Genomic DNA, 18,261 nt, shown 5'->3' with positions numbered 1-18,261 from the left:
GCCCTATTCAGAAATCTGGCAGTGGCTTCTGATTAAATTACATTTTCACAGAACTGCTTGTTGCAATTTTGATGAGGCTCTCTTGTTCAGATATCGGTAAGTGGGCTGGAGGCAGGGCATGAAAGCGTTAATGAATCCAGTTGTTTGTGTCTTCCATTTAGGGAAAGTACCTGCGTAATTGCGCATCCAGCTCACTCAGGTGCTTCGCTATATCACATTTGACATTGTCCGTAAGCTTGAGGTCATTTGCATACAAAAAATCATACAATACACCTGTGTGTTGTCCTTGTTAATGCAGACAGAGAAGAGCTCCAACTTCTTAATCATAGCCTCAATTTTGCCTGGCACATTGAATATAGTTGCGGAGAGTCCCTGTAATCCTAGATTCAGATCATTCAGGCGAGAAAAAACAACGTGAGAAACTCATCATCATGCAAGCGGTCAGACAAGTGAAAATTATGGTCAGTAAAGAAAACTTTAAGCTCGTCTCTCAATTTAAAAAAACGTGTCAATACTTTTCCCCTTGATAACCAGTGCACTTCTGTATGTTGTAAAAGCATCACATGGTCGCTGCCCATATCATTGCATAGTGCAGAAAATATACAATAGTTCAGGGGCCTTGCTTTAACAAAGTTAACCATTTTCACTGTGGTGTCCAAAACGTCTTTCAAGCTGTAAGGCATTTTCTTGGCAGCAAGAGCCTCTTGGTGGATTCTGCAGTGTACCCAAGTGGCGTCGGGACCAACTGCTTGCATGCGTGTTACCACTCCACTGTGTCTCCCTGTCATGGCTTTTGCGCCATCAGTAAAAACACCAACACATCTTGACCACCAAAGTCCATTTGATGTCACAAAGCTGTCCAGTACTTAAAAAATATCCTCTCATGTTGTCCTGGTTTCCAGTGGTTTGCAGAAGAGGATGTCTTCCTTAATTGACCCCGCATGAACGTAACGGACATATACCAGGAGCTGTGCCAGGCCTGCCACATCTGTTGACTTATCCAGCTGTAACGCATAGAATTCACTGGCTTGTATGCGAAGCAGTAATTGTTTCAAAACATCTCCTGCCATGTCACTGATGCGTCATGAAACAATGTTGTTTGATGAAGGCATTGTCTGTGTAGTTTTTTGGGCCTTTTCCCCCAGCATTGTCCCAGCCATATCCGTGGCAGCAGGAAGAATTATGTCCTCCACAATAGTATGGGGCTTGCCTGTCCTAGCCACTCGGTAGCTCACCACATAAGACTCTTCTAGCCCCTTCTTATTAATGGTATCTGTTGCTTTCATACATGTCTTACTACTCGAAAGTCGTCTTAATTCTCACTCAAAAAACTGCTGTGGCTTATTTTTCAAATTGGCATGTTTTGTTTCTAAATGTCTGCGCAAGAGTGAAGGTTTCATCGAGTTGTGAGTTTTGCACATATAACACACTGTGGCTGAGGAAAGGCACTACTCCCAATATAAGTGAACCCCAAATCAATGTAGTTCTCATCCTATTTGCGCCTCTTCGATGGTCCAACGTCCCTGTCTGTTGTTCAGTGCCTTCCCGGGTAAGGGGGCAGTAGCTCTTCGGCTGCATCAGATTCACAACTGTCAATGTCCATGCTAGCTGGGCTGACAACAAATGTAGAATTACTGATGCAAGCATTGGATGTGCTTGTGGAAGCAGAACAACTTGTGTCGTCGACAGGTGCAGGTGTAGTACTGCTGGTACTACCAGTAGAGCTGGTGTGTCTCTATGGATGCGAGCCTAACTTTTTTTTAACCATTTATCCATTTTCAAGCAAACAGAATGTGCAACAGCTATGTTTGGCTATATATGAACCATTGGTGGAATTCCCGCGAGAGAGTAACGGTTAATGTGATTGGATGTTAATTATTTGACTAGCCTACCTGTATTTGACATTGTGGTGTTATTTCGCTGAACACTAGATGGTTTAATTTTATTTTGGGCAGTGAAACGAGGCTACTCAGGTGAGAGAAAAACTCACCCAAATGTATAGCCCCATTGGAAAATATAAATGGACTGCTTGAAAATGTGAAGATTTTTTATTAACAAACACATTTCTTTTTTTAATGCGAATCACATTTTTATTTGGTGTAACCCCCACAGCATTGCTTATCCCTGGGGGCATGCATACCCCTGTTTGGGAATACAGTGCCTGTTATAGAGGCACCATATGATTCTGCAAATTTAATCCATTAAAATAATATCTAATATTAGAGTCATATCCATAACTAAATCTGATCATTCAAAGACAAGGAATATTATCATAATCTGTGACATTTATCTCCCCATTATCGTCCACAGCCATTATTGTATTTTGTTATATTATGTTCAATTAGAGAGAAAAAAATGTTATTTACTTGATCAATAAGCTGTTTTTTACCTTATAGCATTGGCAACAGCCTAGCAATTTCAACGTTTCAAGTTTTATTATCACATGCACAGGATACAGCAGGTCATGATAGTGGTGACGGCTGCTGCCTCAAGCTATCATCTCTAAGAATGAGTCAAATCTAGCGATGCCTGACAGCCAGACAATCCACATAGTGTACTACACACAGTTACGCTTATATTTACACCAAACCATGAGCACAGACGTGAAGTGTCAACCTACCCAATCCAATTAACAATAGGGGGATATGCATTTTGTGGCTACTGATATTAAACATAACGTGTCAGCAACAGCTCAGCACCCATTTCGAGCTATGCTTGTCTCAACAGGGCGTGGGCCTCACTCCCTCTACCGCTGAGGTAATTGAATCAGAGAGAGAGAATGCGGCCTGCCAGCAAGGCAAATGACGTGACAGCCACAAATCAATGACTTGTCCTTTGTGACCATTCCTCCTCTCTCTCCTTTGCTCTGAAACGCAGTTATGTGTTGTGTGTAGCTGAAGGGTATTTTTAATACGACTCACACCATGCGAGAGACAAAGACAACGCCGAAATCAACACAGCATCAGCTATACGCACTGCGCGCAGTCCTAGACCTATATAGACATAGAGCAGCATCATCAGCTTCCGATACTCATGCTTTCCGTTTCTGGGTGATAACATAATGCTGCAATATCAACAGAACTGATAACTGTTACACATACTGTAGCGACCCTGTGTTTATAAGTGTGAATATCGACTCTGTCACTTGAGCATGCTTTTGTGGCACAGTCGATGGCGCGCAGGGCTATGGGCCAGAAGGTTGAAGGTTCCAGTCGCACTCCCTTAATGTTTCATTACAATACTAACGTTCTACCACCATCCTCTCCGCCCTCCATCACTCAGTATTGAGCGATCGAGAAGATACCCACTCTGCATGGTCGCCATTCATTGCTCCGTCGGCGGGTTTGTTGTCTTACCTGCAGCCTGGAGGAGTGAGGGAGTGGAAGGTGGAGAGGGAAAACATCTCAGCCCTGTCCGCCATCTTCCTCCAAAAACGGCTCAAAGTGACTGCAGAGAATCACAGAGGGAGCACAGTCCATTCACAACCACGGAGCGCGCGACAGACGGACAGTCACGGACAGCCCAGTTTCTTTCGCTCTCCCTCCCTCTATCCTACCGCCACGCTGTTACAGATCCCCCTGGCCTCGATCTAGTCAAATCAGATACGCGTACTCAGCATCACCATCACATTTGCCTTGAGCTGCTATTCACTCTACAGCCCGGAAATGGCAGAGAAAAAGAACAACACTGCGGTAATCACACCAAAAAAGCCCTATCTTTTCCCGATGCAGCCAGACCAGCCACACACCCGCAGTCCGCTGCCTGCCTTGCCAAATGTCTGCCGCTGTGATGATGCCTGTGACACGAAGCGGAGGTGGGCCAGCGGTGCAGAGAGGGAGGGGCAGGCAGGGGGAGGGGGTGTTGGTACAGACAGCAGAAAACATGCTTTTCCATTCAAGGTCAAACACAGATTATAGCAACAAAACATATTAAATGGTCCTGTCAGGTGATTGGAGGTATCGTTCATTCTCGACTGGAGAGGGTGGGTGGTAGCCTATGCATGTGATAAGATATTTAACCTCCTGCTAAGGGTTCCATAGAGCACCATGACTCCATTACATAAAAGGACAGGCAGGATCACTATTTAATAATACTAAAATGTGGATTGTCTTAACTGCCAACAATACTTGTTTGTGAAAGCTTTGCCATGAATTGTTGCTGAAAACTATAGTTTGTCAAAGCTGTGATTGCAGGGAATAGACCTAAATGTTAGCTCAATGATACCGCCATTGACAATGGGGATTGGGTTGTTTGTCTCATCGACACTATAAATGCCATGAGGAGCTGTTCAGTTGCTTGGGTGCTGAAATATAATTATAGTATTCCGCCCCATGTGGTCAAACTAAGCATCTACCGATTAGGGAAAGGACCAAAATGACCCAGCACTTCAAGGAGATCCACCACGTGTGGGTGCCCTAACACCTCAACAGATTATTCCTCTGGTCTTGTTAAAAAAACGTTTAAAATAGCACCCTGTTTTCCTTTATACACTTCATTCCTTCCTACATACATACATTTACAAATAATTAGGCTCATATAAATTGTCTAAGGTCATCCCTTTATACTGATCTGAGAGCATATGTTTGTAACATTGGATAATAGGCTACAAGGAGACTTAATCAAGCAGACAAATGCAACATCAGTATTATTATGGTCTAATATGGTATATGTTATGAGCATAATAATAAGTGACTTTTGGAAACAGAGTTATGGATTTGATTAATAGGCCTAGGTCTTTTTTCTCTGTTCAGCACCTAAACTAGTGCATAGCTTTAGTTTTTAATGAATTAGTGCATAACATCAACAGCAGGAATGAAGACACAGACGATGATGAACCATCAACTATGTTTATTTCAATGGGCATGCCAATGGCAGGGTCTGAATTTATTACGCGTCCTTTTCCGAGATGAAGATGGGACCAAGCTGAACATCTCCCTCCCATATATCTGAGTAGAGAGCAGACACAAAGACAGGAGAGTCATTACACAAATCCAAAAGTAGCCTTCAGCAGCTGGACAATACAAAGACAGCTAGGTTAAGAACATCAATATCCACTCACTGTTTATCTGCTCTCAAAAGTTACCTTTATTAATAATTATTTTAGTGGTGAATAAAACACTTTCAAAAATGGATTTTAGGAGCAGCAAACAGTGAGCAGATATTGACCTTTCAGAAATTCAAACATTCTCTGCAAGTATTTTTGAGGTTTCCACATTGTTGTAATCTTAAAAAGCAGACCTTTGTTGCCTCATACGTACTTGCTGGTTTTTGATGCTGAGTGGTATCGCGTCCCTTCCTGTTGCTACAGGTGGAGTCACAGCAGCCACACACTCCATCATTCCCACCAGCCTCCCTCCACCTGTTAACAAACTGCAGCTTTAGGGCTACATTTCATCAAACCAGCATTGCAGTATTGACGTAACATAAATATACCTTTCATGTATTGCATAGCATACGCAGTGTCATCAAGTATGAACATTTATTTCATTAATGTAACATGTATTTGACCCAGGTGTAGAACGTACACACTTACGTATTAATGAAGGAGCAGGCCTTGTACTCAAAATCAATGGGGAAGGCGATTGTGGTTGCCTTCAGGTGACAGGTAATGAAGATCTGTTGGGATTTACCAAGAACATGGCCATTGTAACAATTAAAGCATAGGATAAATACACAATAAAAAAAAAAGATATCTCGTGATATGTTTCTGTGTTATTTGTTAGTATTCTTTCTGCTTGTCTTCATACCTGCCCTGTGAGGGATAAATAAAGTAGTATTGAACTGAATTAATTAACTCACCATGTCAAGTGTAGCGGGAAAATCTGAAGCAGTCTTAATAGGTAGCTTTGTTTTCTGCGGCTGAATTGGGTCACTCCCCCTCTGGCCCTGGAACCTGAAAGCCTCCACCTGGAAATACAGCTTGTAGTCTGCGGAACGAGGCATGAACTGGGAGTGGGAACCTGTCACTTTGGCATCGATCAGACACCTATGGGGGCACAGACGGTGCAAGGGCAGGGGCAGGGCGAGGCAGGGGGAAGCTTTAGCTGGGCTCACATTTAACAACATGACAGTCAGGCACTCATTAAACAGCCCTGGTTGCCCACACAACTCAAGCATAGGCATTAGATGTTGCCTCAGTCATGGTTACTCATCACATTCGCACAGTTAGGGCCGGATTCCTGGACAGATCTTAAATTACATCACAAATAGGATTCTTACATTAATCCAGAATAAATACCCAATTATTGGCAAAAGAGCTGATCTGATTGGTCAAAGGACCAATTAGTGGAAAAAGATCAGAGTGCGCTGCATGTGTAAACGCAGCATAATTAACTATGTGAAGGTGGTTATGATCTGAGGTTGCTTCAGAAACCTCGTATGGACCACAAATATTCAAGCATTGTATGTATGAGCACAGACTGGAGTAAACAATCAAAATAAAACAATGCAGAAGATAAAAGCAAACAATCAAAATAATTGCAGTTAATAAAATATTATCCCATAACAATATTATTTTGCAACAGAAAGCCAAGTTTGGACAACCATTTTATGCAAGTGAAATTAGTTACCTAATTCTAGAATAACTAATTTGGACTCTGTCAGGGAAAGCAGGAAACCTAAACTCAGCAAAAAAAGAAACGTCCTCTCACTGTCAACTGCGTTTATTTTCTGCAAACTTAACATGTGTAAATATTTGTATGAACACAATAAGATTCAACAACTGAGACATAAACTGAACAAGTTCCACAGACATGTGACTAACAGAAATGGAATAATGTGTCCCTGAACAAAGGGGGGGTCAAAATCAAACGTAACAGTCGGTATCTGGTGTGGCAACCAGTTGCATTAAGTACTGCAGTGCATCTCCTCCTCATGGACTGCACCAGATTTGCCAGTTCTTGCTGTGAGATGTTACCCCACTTCCACCAAGGCACCTGCAAGTTCCTGGACATTTCAGCGGGGAATGGCCCTAGCCCTTATCCTCCGATCCAACAGGTCCCAGACGTGCTCAATGGGATTGGGATCCAGGCTCTTCTCTGGCTATAGCAGAACACTGACATTCCTGTCTTGCAGGAAATCATGCACAGAACGAGCAGTATGACTGGTGGCATTGTCATGCTGGAGGGTCATGTCAGGATGAGCCTGCAGGAAGGGTACCACATGAGGGAGGAGGATGTCTTCCCTGTAACGCACAGCGTTGAGATTGCCTGCAATGACAACAAGCTCAGTCCGATGATGCTGTGACTCACCGCCCCAGACCATGACGGACCCTCCACCTCCAAATCGATCCCGCTCCAGAGTACAGGCCTCGGTGTAACGCTCATTCCTTCGACGATAAACGTGAATCCAACCATCACCCCTGCTGAGACAAAACCGCGACTAGTCAGTGAAGAGCACTTTTCGCCAGTCCTGTCTGGTCCAGCAATGGTGGGTTTGTGCCCATAGGCGACGATGTTGCCAGTGATGTCTGGTGAGGACCTGCCTTACAACAGGCCTACAAGCCCTCAGTCCAGCCTCTCTCAGCCTATTGCGGACAGTCTGAGCACTGATGGAGGGATTGTGTGTTCCTGGTGTAGTGTTCCTCGGGCAGTTGTTGTTGCCATCCTGTACCTGTCCCGCAGGTGTGATGTTCGGATGTACCGATCCTGTGCAGGTGTTGTTACACGTGGTCTGCCAATGCGAGGATGGTCAGCTGTCCGTCCTGTCTCCCTGTAGCGCTGTCTTAGGCTTCTGACAGTACGGACATTGCAATTTATTGCCCTGGCCACATCTGCAGTCCTCATGCCTCCTTGCAGCATGCCTAAGGCACGTTCATGCAGATGAGCAGGGACCCTGGGCATCTTTCTTTTGGTGTTTTTCAGAGTCAGTAGAAAGGCCTCTTCAGTGCCCTAGGTTTTCATCACTGTGACCTTAATTGCCTACTGTCTGTAAGCTGTTAGTGTCTTAACGACCGTTCCACAGGTGCATGTTCATTAATTGTTTTTGGTTCATTGAGCAAGCAGTGTTTAAACCCTTTAAAATGAAGATCTGTGAAGTTATTTGGATTTTTACAAATTATCTTTGAAAGACAGGGTCCTGAAAAGGGGACGTTTCTTTTTTTGCTGAGTTTATGTTGCCATTGACACAGTGCATTATTCTGAAGTTAAACCTGTCTCCTTCTTGGTTTAGTTTATACCCTCACTTAGACCTGGACTAGCTCAAATTTTCTTTCTAGAAATCAGACTGGTAATTCCAGATTAGTTAAAGTCTAGGACTATTCTAAACCATGTTTGGGAAATAACATGTTCTTTAGTCCAGTTTAAAAGTGCATTTAAATCCAAGATTAGGCTTAATCTATGTCCACGAAATCACCCCTAGTGTTGACTGAACCCCCTCCCTTACTTACCCATGATTCTCAATGAAGGAGTATCTGGGATTGGCGTTTATGTTGGGTTCCAGGGTGGCCACACAGCTGTCCACAAAGATACGCAGGGGGACGTGGAAGTACTGCATGACAGAGGCCTCGATGTTCACCATATCACCCAACACGTACATGTTACCGGCCCTCTCATACTGCCAGTCAGCTGCCAAGAGAACATTACATTTGCTATTGATACTAACATTACTGAAATGAACAGGTTAAGCGTACTCCTGGTCTAAAAAGTACATTCAATTAAGAGTTTCAATAGAACTTGATGGTGAATCTCCACTGAAAGTTCTTTTTAGTTCAGGAAAAGTCCAAATCTGGGTCCGGGAAATTGGCTTTTTAGTGTGGACCCTCTCTACACTGCATCTTTACCCACCAGTCATGAGCCTCATGGAGAAGTACAGGAGTTCCTCTGCATACTTAGCAGCGGAGAATGGGGTCCAGGTTGGGATCAGGGCCAGGCTGCTCACATTGTGTTTCCTGGAGGAGAGAAACATTGTTTTACAAATGTTTTTTATAGATGTGTTGTACGTCTGTATAGGAATCACCATACCTGTTTTTAATATTTTTAATGTTTTAATGTTTTTAATAGTTTTAAACTAAGAAGCCAAATAAATGTCCACTGTGGGTGTGGTGAAAGTATGATAACTTTAATGGTAGTGAAACAGTGTAGTGGGGGTACTGTATTCACCTGGAACTAGAGACTCAATTCAATAAAAAAATATACATATATTAGAATGCAGGTTTGATTTAATTGAGTTTACCCACTATTGCTAGTGGGTTGGGGCTAACCTGGGTTGAGGTTATTTCCTGAAATACTTCAAGTCTGCTTGATTTATCTTATACTACATGCTGGGTGGGCAGGATTGGTACTTTTGGAACTGTTTCATTAGTTCCATTGTGGCAGGCAAGCTAAATCAGTCTAGACCTAGGTCTGCTCCTCCCACCTTGGATAGTGGCACTCAATATTGATCATCGCGTCATTTGTCCTGATGAGGGGGGTGTTTGCCAGAGGTTTGGGTTTGTAATATAGAGTGAAGATGTAGATGAGGGAGTCGGTAGTCATCTGAGAAACAATCACAACAATGTTAATACATTCAGAAATTTAATTCAAATAGACCAATTTACTATGGACAGGACATGTGAGATTGTGAGGAATGTGAGATTTTTTTATCCAAACATTTGTTCAGGTAAATTGACAACTAATTTCCGTGTACAATAATGACCTACATATAATATAAATACCTGGGGTGGTAATTTTGTTTTTGCCACTTAGCACTCATTTGGGGTTATACTTTTTTCCTTTTGCTTTTCAAATAATATAAATACAGTTCATTACTATCATTATCATCATTATAATACCATTCTACCATTCGAGTGTTTTAATTGCTATATTGTATTTACTTCGCCACCATGGTCTATTTATTGCCTTAACCTCCCTTATCTCACCTCATTTGCACACATTGTATATCGACTTAATTTTTTTACTGTGTTATTGACTGTATGTTTGTTTTACTCCATGTGTAACTCTGTGTTGTTATATGTGTCGAACTGCTTTGCTTTATCTTGGCCAGGTGGCAGTTGTAAATGAGAACTTGTTCTCAACTTGCCTACCTGGTTAAATAAAGGTGAAATAGAAAAAAATTATAATAATACATACCCTTAGCTGGCTACCACATGACTGCAGCGGAGACTCAAAGATGAGCACCTGGTTGACATTGTCGAATCCAGACATAGGGCAGTCTCCCAAAGTGAGGTCTTCTAGCTGGATCAGCTGGCCGATCCCCAGCAGGTCGTGCTTTGCTTCCACGTGGACCATGTTCTCCCTGCACTCAGCCCTCACTGAATTGGCAGCCACAGGGGTTCTCGCCTCTGAGCCCCCAATAATCTTGGGCTCTGGCTTTGGGTCCAGAGGATAGGTCCAATCCAATGGTGTCTCAAACTTCTGCTTAGCCTGGGTTTGGTCTTTTGATGGGTTCCTGGGTTTCTGATACGATGGTTGCTGAGGCTGCTGAGGCGGCTGACGATTGGGTCTGAAGGGTTGCTGCGCTGGTTTACTGAAGGGTGGCCAATTCTGAGCAACACACAGACAGCCAAGCATGGCCACTGCCACGAGACAAAATACACTCCACTTCATTGCCATGGCTTCACAACAAGAATTGATCAGCAATGTTCACTGGATGCTGTGAAGAGGATGAAGGAGATGTGGCCACTTTTATAACGGATTGAGTGTTGTTTACTTATTGGAAACCCGCCCCCTCCTCATTTGAATATTCCCTATCAGCTCTGAGGAGTCAAGGTTTTAGCCAACCAAAGCTGTGGCTGATGGTCCTTTAATAGCAGACTATTCAAAGCAACTTCTTAATACCAAAAATGTTATGTTATATTATCAAAGTTTCAAGAATTTCGTTGTTAAAAAACGCTTCTTCATCAGAAATAAATGCTTTTGGGTACCTTTATATGTGTGTTTGCTATGTTTGCTTTATATATAGATGCCACAATTTTTTTCTATAGTAATATATTAAAATGTTACTTATGTGTCACATTTGATTGACTTTCGACATCCTTTTCTGTAAGAGTTCTCTTATATGTGAGTTATATTTTGTAAGGTGGATACAGTATATAGTGTTTTGCAAAAATAACACATACTGTAATTATGATATATTATATATGAACATATACAAGTCTATATCATGATTAGATTAAAGAAACACACTAGCCTTTCATTCATTCTTAAAGAGAAACTTCTGGTTGCAATAATTTCAGATGATGTATTTATTGAATGTAAAAATAGATTTTTCCACACCTGAAGTCATGTTACTTTCACATGGGGGTAGATTAAGTGAACGCGAAGCAGACTGCCTGGGTGAATGACCTCTCACACTGTGTATACTTGCAAAATTGACATTTATTGACATGCTGCGTGTCGGTCAGTAAGACCTCTGTCAAGGCCACAGTCGAACACACACAAGATCAACACAGGAGACTGCCCACTGGGCACAAACTGGTTGAATCAATGTTATTTCAATGTAATTTGTCAACATATTGAGACATGGAGTCTATGTGGAAAATACATTGGATTTGCAAAAAGTCATCAACTTAAACTGTTGTTTTGAGGGTTAAATTTAAACAACAGGATTATGCCTCGTTAAAATAAAGGTTAAATAAAACATGTATTTAAAAATGTAATCATCAGAACCAATTTTCATTTATTTTTTTCAGCCTACGTTTCGTTTCAGGGTTGGGTTTTATTTGAATGTTACCAACCACCAGAATGGCATTGTTTATTGATCAGAAACAGATGCAAATGTATTCCTCTTCGTGAGTGAGATAAGCCAAACAGCCTTGTGTCCATTTGACCACCTGAGCCATGGAGCAAATACAAATAGAGGGTGTAAACTTAGTTTTTTTGTACCCAAGCTTTCTTAACCAGAAAATTATCATAATCCATTGGATAATTTGTAAATTTTCACTTATGTTTTGCTAGTCTGTATAAAGAAAATATACACTGAGTGTACAAAACAATAAGAACACCTGCTCTTTCCATGACAAAGACTGACCAGGTGAATCCAGGTGAAATCTTTAAACCCTTACTGATGTCACTTATTAAATTGACTTCAATCCGTGTAGATAAAGAGGAGGATACAGGTTAAAGAAGGATTGGTAAACCTTGAGTCAATTGAGGCATGGATTGTGTATCTGTGCCATTCAGAGGGTGAATGGGCAAGACAAAATATTTAAGTGCCTTTGACATCCAGCCAACTTGGGCCAGCATCCCTGTGGAACGCTTTCGACACCTTGAAGAGTCCATGCCCCAACGAATTGAGGCTGTTCTGAGGGCAAAACTCAATATTAGGAAGGTGTTTTGCAAATCCGCTCCTCCCGGCGCCCCAAGATGGTTTTGACCACTTGAGTTTTGCTTCACTACATGCTCCAATACTTTGATTGGTGTAATGTTAGCTAGAAACCACAAGTGTCTATCCAGATAATGAAAAGGCACCCGCAAAAGAAAATTCAAGGAACTTAGTTGTCATTTGTGTTGTGCATGATCATGAGAAAAGTCATTGTATTCTATCATTTCACTTCCCCTGTGAGAACCATGCACACAGGCTAACATGGCTTTGCTGTACCGTAGCCAAAGCATGCCTACCTACTAATGGTGCACAATGTCCATTACAATGTAGAAAAACACATATCAGCTACTGTATCTTTCAATAGTTATCCATATTACCGGAGCTTCATCTCATTCTTTCTAACTTTTTCTGTGACGGACTTGCGGACACAATTTATGAAAGATGTCAAAACCTTGGAGTTAACAATAGATGGCAAAGTCAAAGATAGGCCAGTGGTTTCTATCTGTGGCAAAGTTTTAAATCAATGCATATGACAAATCCAGCTCCAGAACCAGCCATAGAGCCAACTGGCTAATCTTTTGAATACGGTGTAGTAAAAAAACTATATACAGTAACACTGGATAACATTAGCTAGCTAGATAAGGTTAGCATGCTATCTAGCTACACTGACAGCTGTCAGTACCCTATTTGTGGATGTTTATCAACTCCATGTGGAAATTCCCACATGCAATTCACAAATATGTATAATCAGCCTTCATCATTCTTCGGGGGGAAACCTAAAAGTGCATTTCCTCTCAATGACAGGAAATTACATTGAAATAGTGGCGGCATCTTCCTTTAATTTCAGTTTGTCTACAAATGAATAATTGTTATGTTGGATTCATATCTCCATCTCCATCTAAACCAAAAATCTAAAATGTATAAAACTAAATCAAAGTTTAAATGCACTAGAAATAAAGTTTGATTTGGTTTAGTCCTATTCTTTAAATGTTGATATTTGGTTGCGATGTCATCCAAACACAATTCATTATTACTTTTGTAATACAGTTAATAGCCTAAAGTTAAGGCTATCTTGCAAACTAATGTAACAGTACTTATTCAACCTTAAAATGAGTAACACATCCATGGCTCCATTTTGAGGTTACTGTTACTTCATAAAGTATTTCCTACACCTTGAGTTATTCCACATGTTGTTGTGTTACAGCCTGAATTCAAAATGGATTAAATATTATACTTGTTTAACCATCTACACACAATACCACATAATGACAAAGGTAAAACATGTTAAAAAAAAATTCAAATTTATTTCTAAATTAAATACAGAAATATCTGATTTACATAGATATTTACAACCCTGAGTCAATACTTTGTAGAAACACCTTTGACCGATTGAAAGCCTTCTACACCTGGATTGTGCAACATATGCCCATTATTCTTTTCAGTATTCTTCAAGCTGTCAAATTGGCTGTTGATCATTGCTAGACAACCATTTTTCAGGTCTTGCCACAGATTTTCATGTTAATTTAAGTCAAAACTGTAACTCAGCCACTCAGGAATATTCACTGTCTTCTTGGTAAGCAATGCCTTGTGTTTTAGGTTATTGTCCTGCTGAAAGGTGAATTCATCTCCCAGTGTCTGGTGGAAAGCAGACTGAACCAGGTATTCCTCTAGGATTTTGCCTGTGATAAGCTCCATTCCATTAATTGTGTATCCTGAAAAACTCCCCAGTCCTATGCTTGAAAATATGCAGAGTGTTACTCAGTAATGTGTTGTATTGGATTTGCCACAAACATAATACTTTGTATTCAGGACAAAAAGCTACTTGCTTTGCCAATTTCTTTTGGAGTATTACTTTATTGACTTGCTGTAAACAGGATGCATGTTTTGGAATATTTGTATTCTTTATAGGCCTCCTTCTTTTCACTCTGTCAATTAGGTTAGTATTGTGTTGTAACTACAATGTTGTTGATCCATCCTCAGTTTTCTCTTATCACAACTATTACACTCTGTAACTGTTTTAAAGTCAGCATTGGCCTCATGGTGATATCACTAAGATGTATCCTTCCTCTCCGGCAGCTGAGTTAGGAAGGACGCCTGTATGTTTGTAGTGAGTGGGTGTATTGATACACCATCCAAAGTGTAAATCATAATTTCACCATGCTAAAAGGGATATTCAATGTCTGCTTTTTTTTCACTGCTCGACTGAGGAACCTAATAATTGTGTGGGGTAGAGTTGAGGTAGTCATTCAAAATCATGTTAAACCCTGTTGTTGCCATAACAAAGAGGTTGAATACTTATTGACTAATGAAATTTCTGCTTTTAATTTTTTATTAATTTCTTTGACATTATGGGATATAGTGTGTAGGTGTCACGATTCCTACCGACGGTGGCGCCCCCTCCTGCTCGGGTGGCGCTCGGCGGTCGTCGTCACCGGCCTATTAGCTACCACCGATTCCCTTTTTGTTTTTTCCCTTTTTTTATGTTTTCTCACCTGCCCTGAGTTAGGTAATTAAGAGGGCTATTTAGTTCAGCTGGCCCGCACCCTATTGTGCGGGATTGTTTTTCTGTATGTCAACTGCGTTTGTTGACTGTGCTTGTCCATTGTATTTTTCCCTGTTGTTGGGAGACCTCTTATTTTGTACGGGTGGTTCTTAATTAAAATTACCACACAGTGTTCGCTGCTTCCTGCGCTTCTTTCCGCCACACCACAGACAAGACGTTACAGAATCCCGCACCACCAGAAGGAGCATGGAATCAGCGGGAGCAGCGGGCACTCCACTACCCTCCATGGAGGAACGTGTCCAGCACAATACATCGGTCCTGCATCGCATCGGATCCGCCATGGACCAGATGATGGAGAGGATGGAACGATGGGAGAGGAGTGGTATCCTCTCTCCACCTACACCCCCCCCCGATACAACCATCTCCTCCTCCTACGACGTCTGGCTCTGGCGCGCTTCGCCTGGCACTCCCGAGGGAGTACGATGGGACGGCGGCTGGGTGCAAGGGGTTTCTTCTCCAGCTAGAGTTGTACCTGGCCACCGTCAGACCTGCTCCTACAGGAGAGGAGAGCGTAAGTGCCCTCGTTTCCTGCCTGACGGGCCGAGCTCTGGAGTGGGCTAATGCGGTCTGGAACGCTCCAGACTCGGCGAGGGACCACTACCCAGAGTTCACCCGCCGCTTTCGGGCTGTTTTCGACCACCCCCCCGAAGGTAAAGCGGCGGGTGAACGGCTGTTCCACCTCAGGCAGGAGACGAGGAGCGCTCAAGACTTCGCGCTGGAGTTTAGGACCTTGGCTGCTGGAGCGGGGTGGAATGACAGGGCCCTCATAGACCACTACCGGTGTAGTCTCCGGGCGGACGTCCGCAGGGAGCTGGCCTGTAGGGACACCAATCTATCCCTGGACGAACTCATTGACATGTCCATACGGTTGGACAATTTGCTGGCTGCCCGCGGGCGTTCGGAGAGGGTCCTGCCCGTTCCACCCCCGTGCACCCCCGCCCCTACCCCTATGGAGGTAGGGGGGGCCGTGCCAAGGGGCACCGGAGGAGGTGGCTCCTCCTGCACCAGCTGTGGTCGGAGAGGACACACGGCCGACCGGTGCTGGAGGAGCCAGTCTGGGAGTCGAGAAGGCAGGCAGAACACTTCTCGGTCACCTCAGGTGAGTCAGCACCAGATTCGCCCAGAACCCCCTGTTGGTCATGTGTTTTTGCCTGTTTCATTTTCTAAATTTTTTCCCTCTTCCCAGCATAGGGCGCTAGTCGATTCAGGCGCAGCTGGGAACTTTATGGACCGTGGACTTGCCATTAAGCTGGGCATTCCACGGGTGCCGATAGATTCCCCCTTCCCCGTGCACTCCTTAGATAGCCGACCATTAGGGTCAGGGCTAGTCAGGGAGTCTACGGTGCCGCTGGACATGGTAACGCTGGGGAATCATAGGGAAAGCATTAACTTTTTCCTTATTGATTCACCTGCGTTTCCAGTGGTGCTGGGGGTCCCCTGGCTGGCTGGTCACAATCCCCTCATTTCATGGAAACAGGGGGTTCTCCAGGGGTGGTCGGAGGAGTGTTCAGGGAAATGCCTAGGAGTTTCCATAGGTGCCACGTCGGTGGAGAGTCCAGACCAGGTGTCCACCGTGCGCATTCCCCCTGAATACGCCGATTTGGCGATCGCTTTTTGTAAAAAGAGAGCGACTAAATTACCACCTCATCGACAAGGGGATTGTGCGATAGATCTCCAGGTTAACGCTGCGCTTCCCAGGAGTCACGTGTACCCCTTGTCACAAGAGGAGACGGCGGCTATGGAGACATACGTCACGGAATCCTTGGGACAGGGGTACATTCGGCCCTCCATCTCACCCGCTTCCTCGAGTTTCTTTTTTGTGAAGAAAAAGGAGGGAGGTCTGCGTCCGTGCATTGATTATAGAGGTCTAAACGCGATCACGGTGGGGTTTAGTTACCCACTACCTCTTATCGCTACGGCGGTGGAATCATTTCACGGAGCACAGTTCTTCACAAAATTGGATCTCAGGAGCGCGTATAACCTGGTGCGTATCAAGAAGGGAGACGAGTGGAAAACCGCCTTTAGTACCACATCAGGCCATTATGAGTACCTCGTCATGCCGTATGGGTTGAAAAATGCTCCAGCCGTCTTTCAATCCTTTGTTGACGAGATTCTCAGGGACCTGCACGGGCAGGGCGTGATTGTCTATATCGATGACATTCTGATATATTCCGCCACCCGCTCCGCGCATGTGTCCCTGGTGCGCAGGGTGCTTGGTAGACTGCTGGAGCATGACCTATACGTTAAGGCTGAGAAGTGTGAGTTTTTCAAACGAGCCGTCTCCTTTCTGGGTTATCGCATTTCCACCACGGGGGTGGTGATGGAGTGTGACCGCGTTAAGGCCGTGCGTAATTGGCCGACTCCAACCACGGTGAAGGAAGTGCAGCGGTTCTTGGGCTTTGCCAACTACTACCGGAGGTTTATCCGGGGGTTTGGCCAGGTAGCGGCTCCCATTACCTCACTGCTGAAGGGGGGGCTGGCGCGTTTGAGATGGTCGACGGAGGCGGACGGAGCCTTCAAGAAGTTGAAGACCCTGTTCACCGACGCGCCCGTGTTGGCGCACCCGGACCCATCTTTAGCGTTCGTAGTAGAGGTGGATGCATCCGAGGCTGGGGTGGGTGCCGTGCTATCACAGCGCTCGGGTGCGCCACCGAAACTCCGCCCCTGCGCTTTCTTCTCAGGGAAGCTCAGTTCGGCGGAGCGTAACTACAATGTGGGGGACAGGGAGTTGCTAGCGGTAGTCAAAGCCTTGAGGGTGTGGCGACACTGGCTTGAGGGGGCTAAGCACCCCTTTCTCATCTGGACCGACCACCGAAACCTGGAGTACATCCGGGCAGCGAGGAGACTGAATCCACGTCAGGCAAGGTGGGCCATGTTCTTCGCCCGGTTTAGGTTTACCATCTCATATAGACCGGGTTCCCTTAATACTAAAGCCGACGCGCTGTCCCGTCTGTATGACACGGATGACCGCCCCATCGATCCAACTCCCATCATTCCAGCGTCTAGGCTGGTGGCACCAGTGGTGTGGGAGGTGGACGCGGACATCGAGCGGGCACTGGTGTTGGATCCTGCGCCTGCGCAGGTGCCCGTGGGGCGCATGTATGTGCCGCTCGATGTTCGCGATCGGTTGATTCGGTGGGCGCACACGCTACCTGCGGCGGGTCATCCTGGTGTAGAGAGGACAGGGCGGAGTCTAAGGGGGAAGTATTGGTGGCCCACCTTGGCTAAGGACGTGAGGTCATATGTCTCTTCCTGTTCGGTCTGTGCCCAGAGTAAGGCTCCTAGGCATTTACCGAGAGGGAAGTTACAGCCCCTCCCCGTTCCGCAACGGCCATGGTCGCACCTGTCTATCGACTTCCTGACAGATCTTCCCCCCTCTCAGGGGAACACTGCGATTCTGGTGGTTGTGGATCGGTTTTCTAAGTCCTGCCGTCTCC

The 18,261-nt window shown here is 44.3% G+C and overlaps 2 protein-coding genes across 3 annotated transcripts in view; both read right to left on the bottom strand.

Annotated features, from left to right (window-relative positions):
* The window catches only part of mapk8ip2 (mitogen-activated protein kinase 8 interacting protein 2), a 154,842-nt gene extending 151,026 nt beyond the window's left edge, over positions 1 to 3,816 (bottom strand). For both annotated transcript variants that reach the window (XM_082957267.1, XM_082957268.1), the window contains exon 1: positions 3,357 to 3,816. In XM_082957267.1, coding sequence (XP_082813393.1) covers positions 3,357 to 3,421 — 65 coding nt within the window. In that variant the 5' untranslated portion in view covers positions 3,422 to 3,816. The remainder of the gene's footprint in view (positions 1 to 3,356) is intronic.
* Positions 3,817 to 4,833: 1,017 nt separating this feature from the next.
* LOC100380781 (zona pellucida sperm-binding protein 3) lies at positions 4,834 to 10,611 on the bottom strand. Its single transcript, XM_014124960.3, has 8 exons — positions 10,068 to 10,611; positions 9,355 to 9,473; positions 8,784 to 8,887; positions 8,387 to 8,564; positions 5,800 to 5,986; positions 5,534 to 5,616; positions 5,259 to 5,359; positions 4,834 to 4,946 (listed from the first exon to the last, which is right to left on the bottom strand). The coding sequence occupies exons 1-8, from the start codon at positions 10,548 to 10,550 to the stop codon at positions 4,888 to 4,890; spliced, it is 1,314 nt and encodes a 437-aa protein (XP_013980435.1). The 5' UTR covers positions 10,551 to 10,611; the 3' UTR covers positions 4,834 to 4,887.
* Positions 10,612 to 18,261: the final 7,650 nt, after the last annotated feature.

The sequence above is a fragment of the Salmo salar genome, chromosome 10 (assembly GCF_965601325.2).
Source record: "Salmo salar chromosome 10, fSalSal1, whole genome shotgun sequence".
Classification (NCBI taxonomy): Eukaryota; Metazoa; Chordata; class Actinopteri; order Salmoniformes; family Salmonidae; genus Salmo; species Salmo salar.
This window is presented reverse-complemented; position numbering and strand designations above follow the sequence as displayed.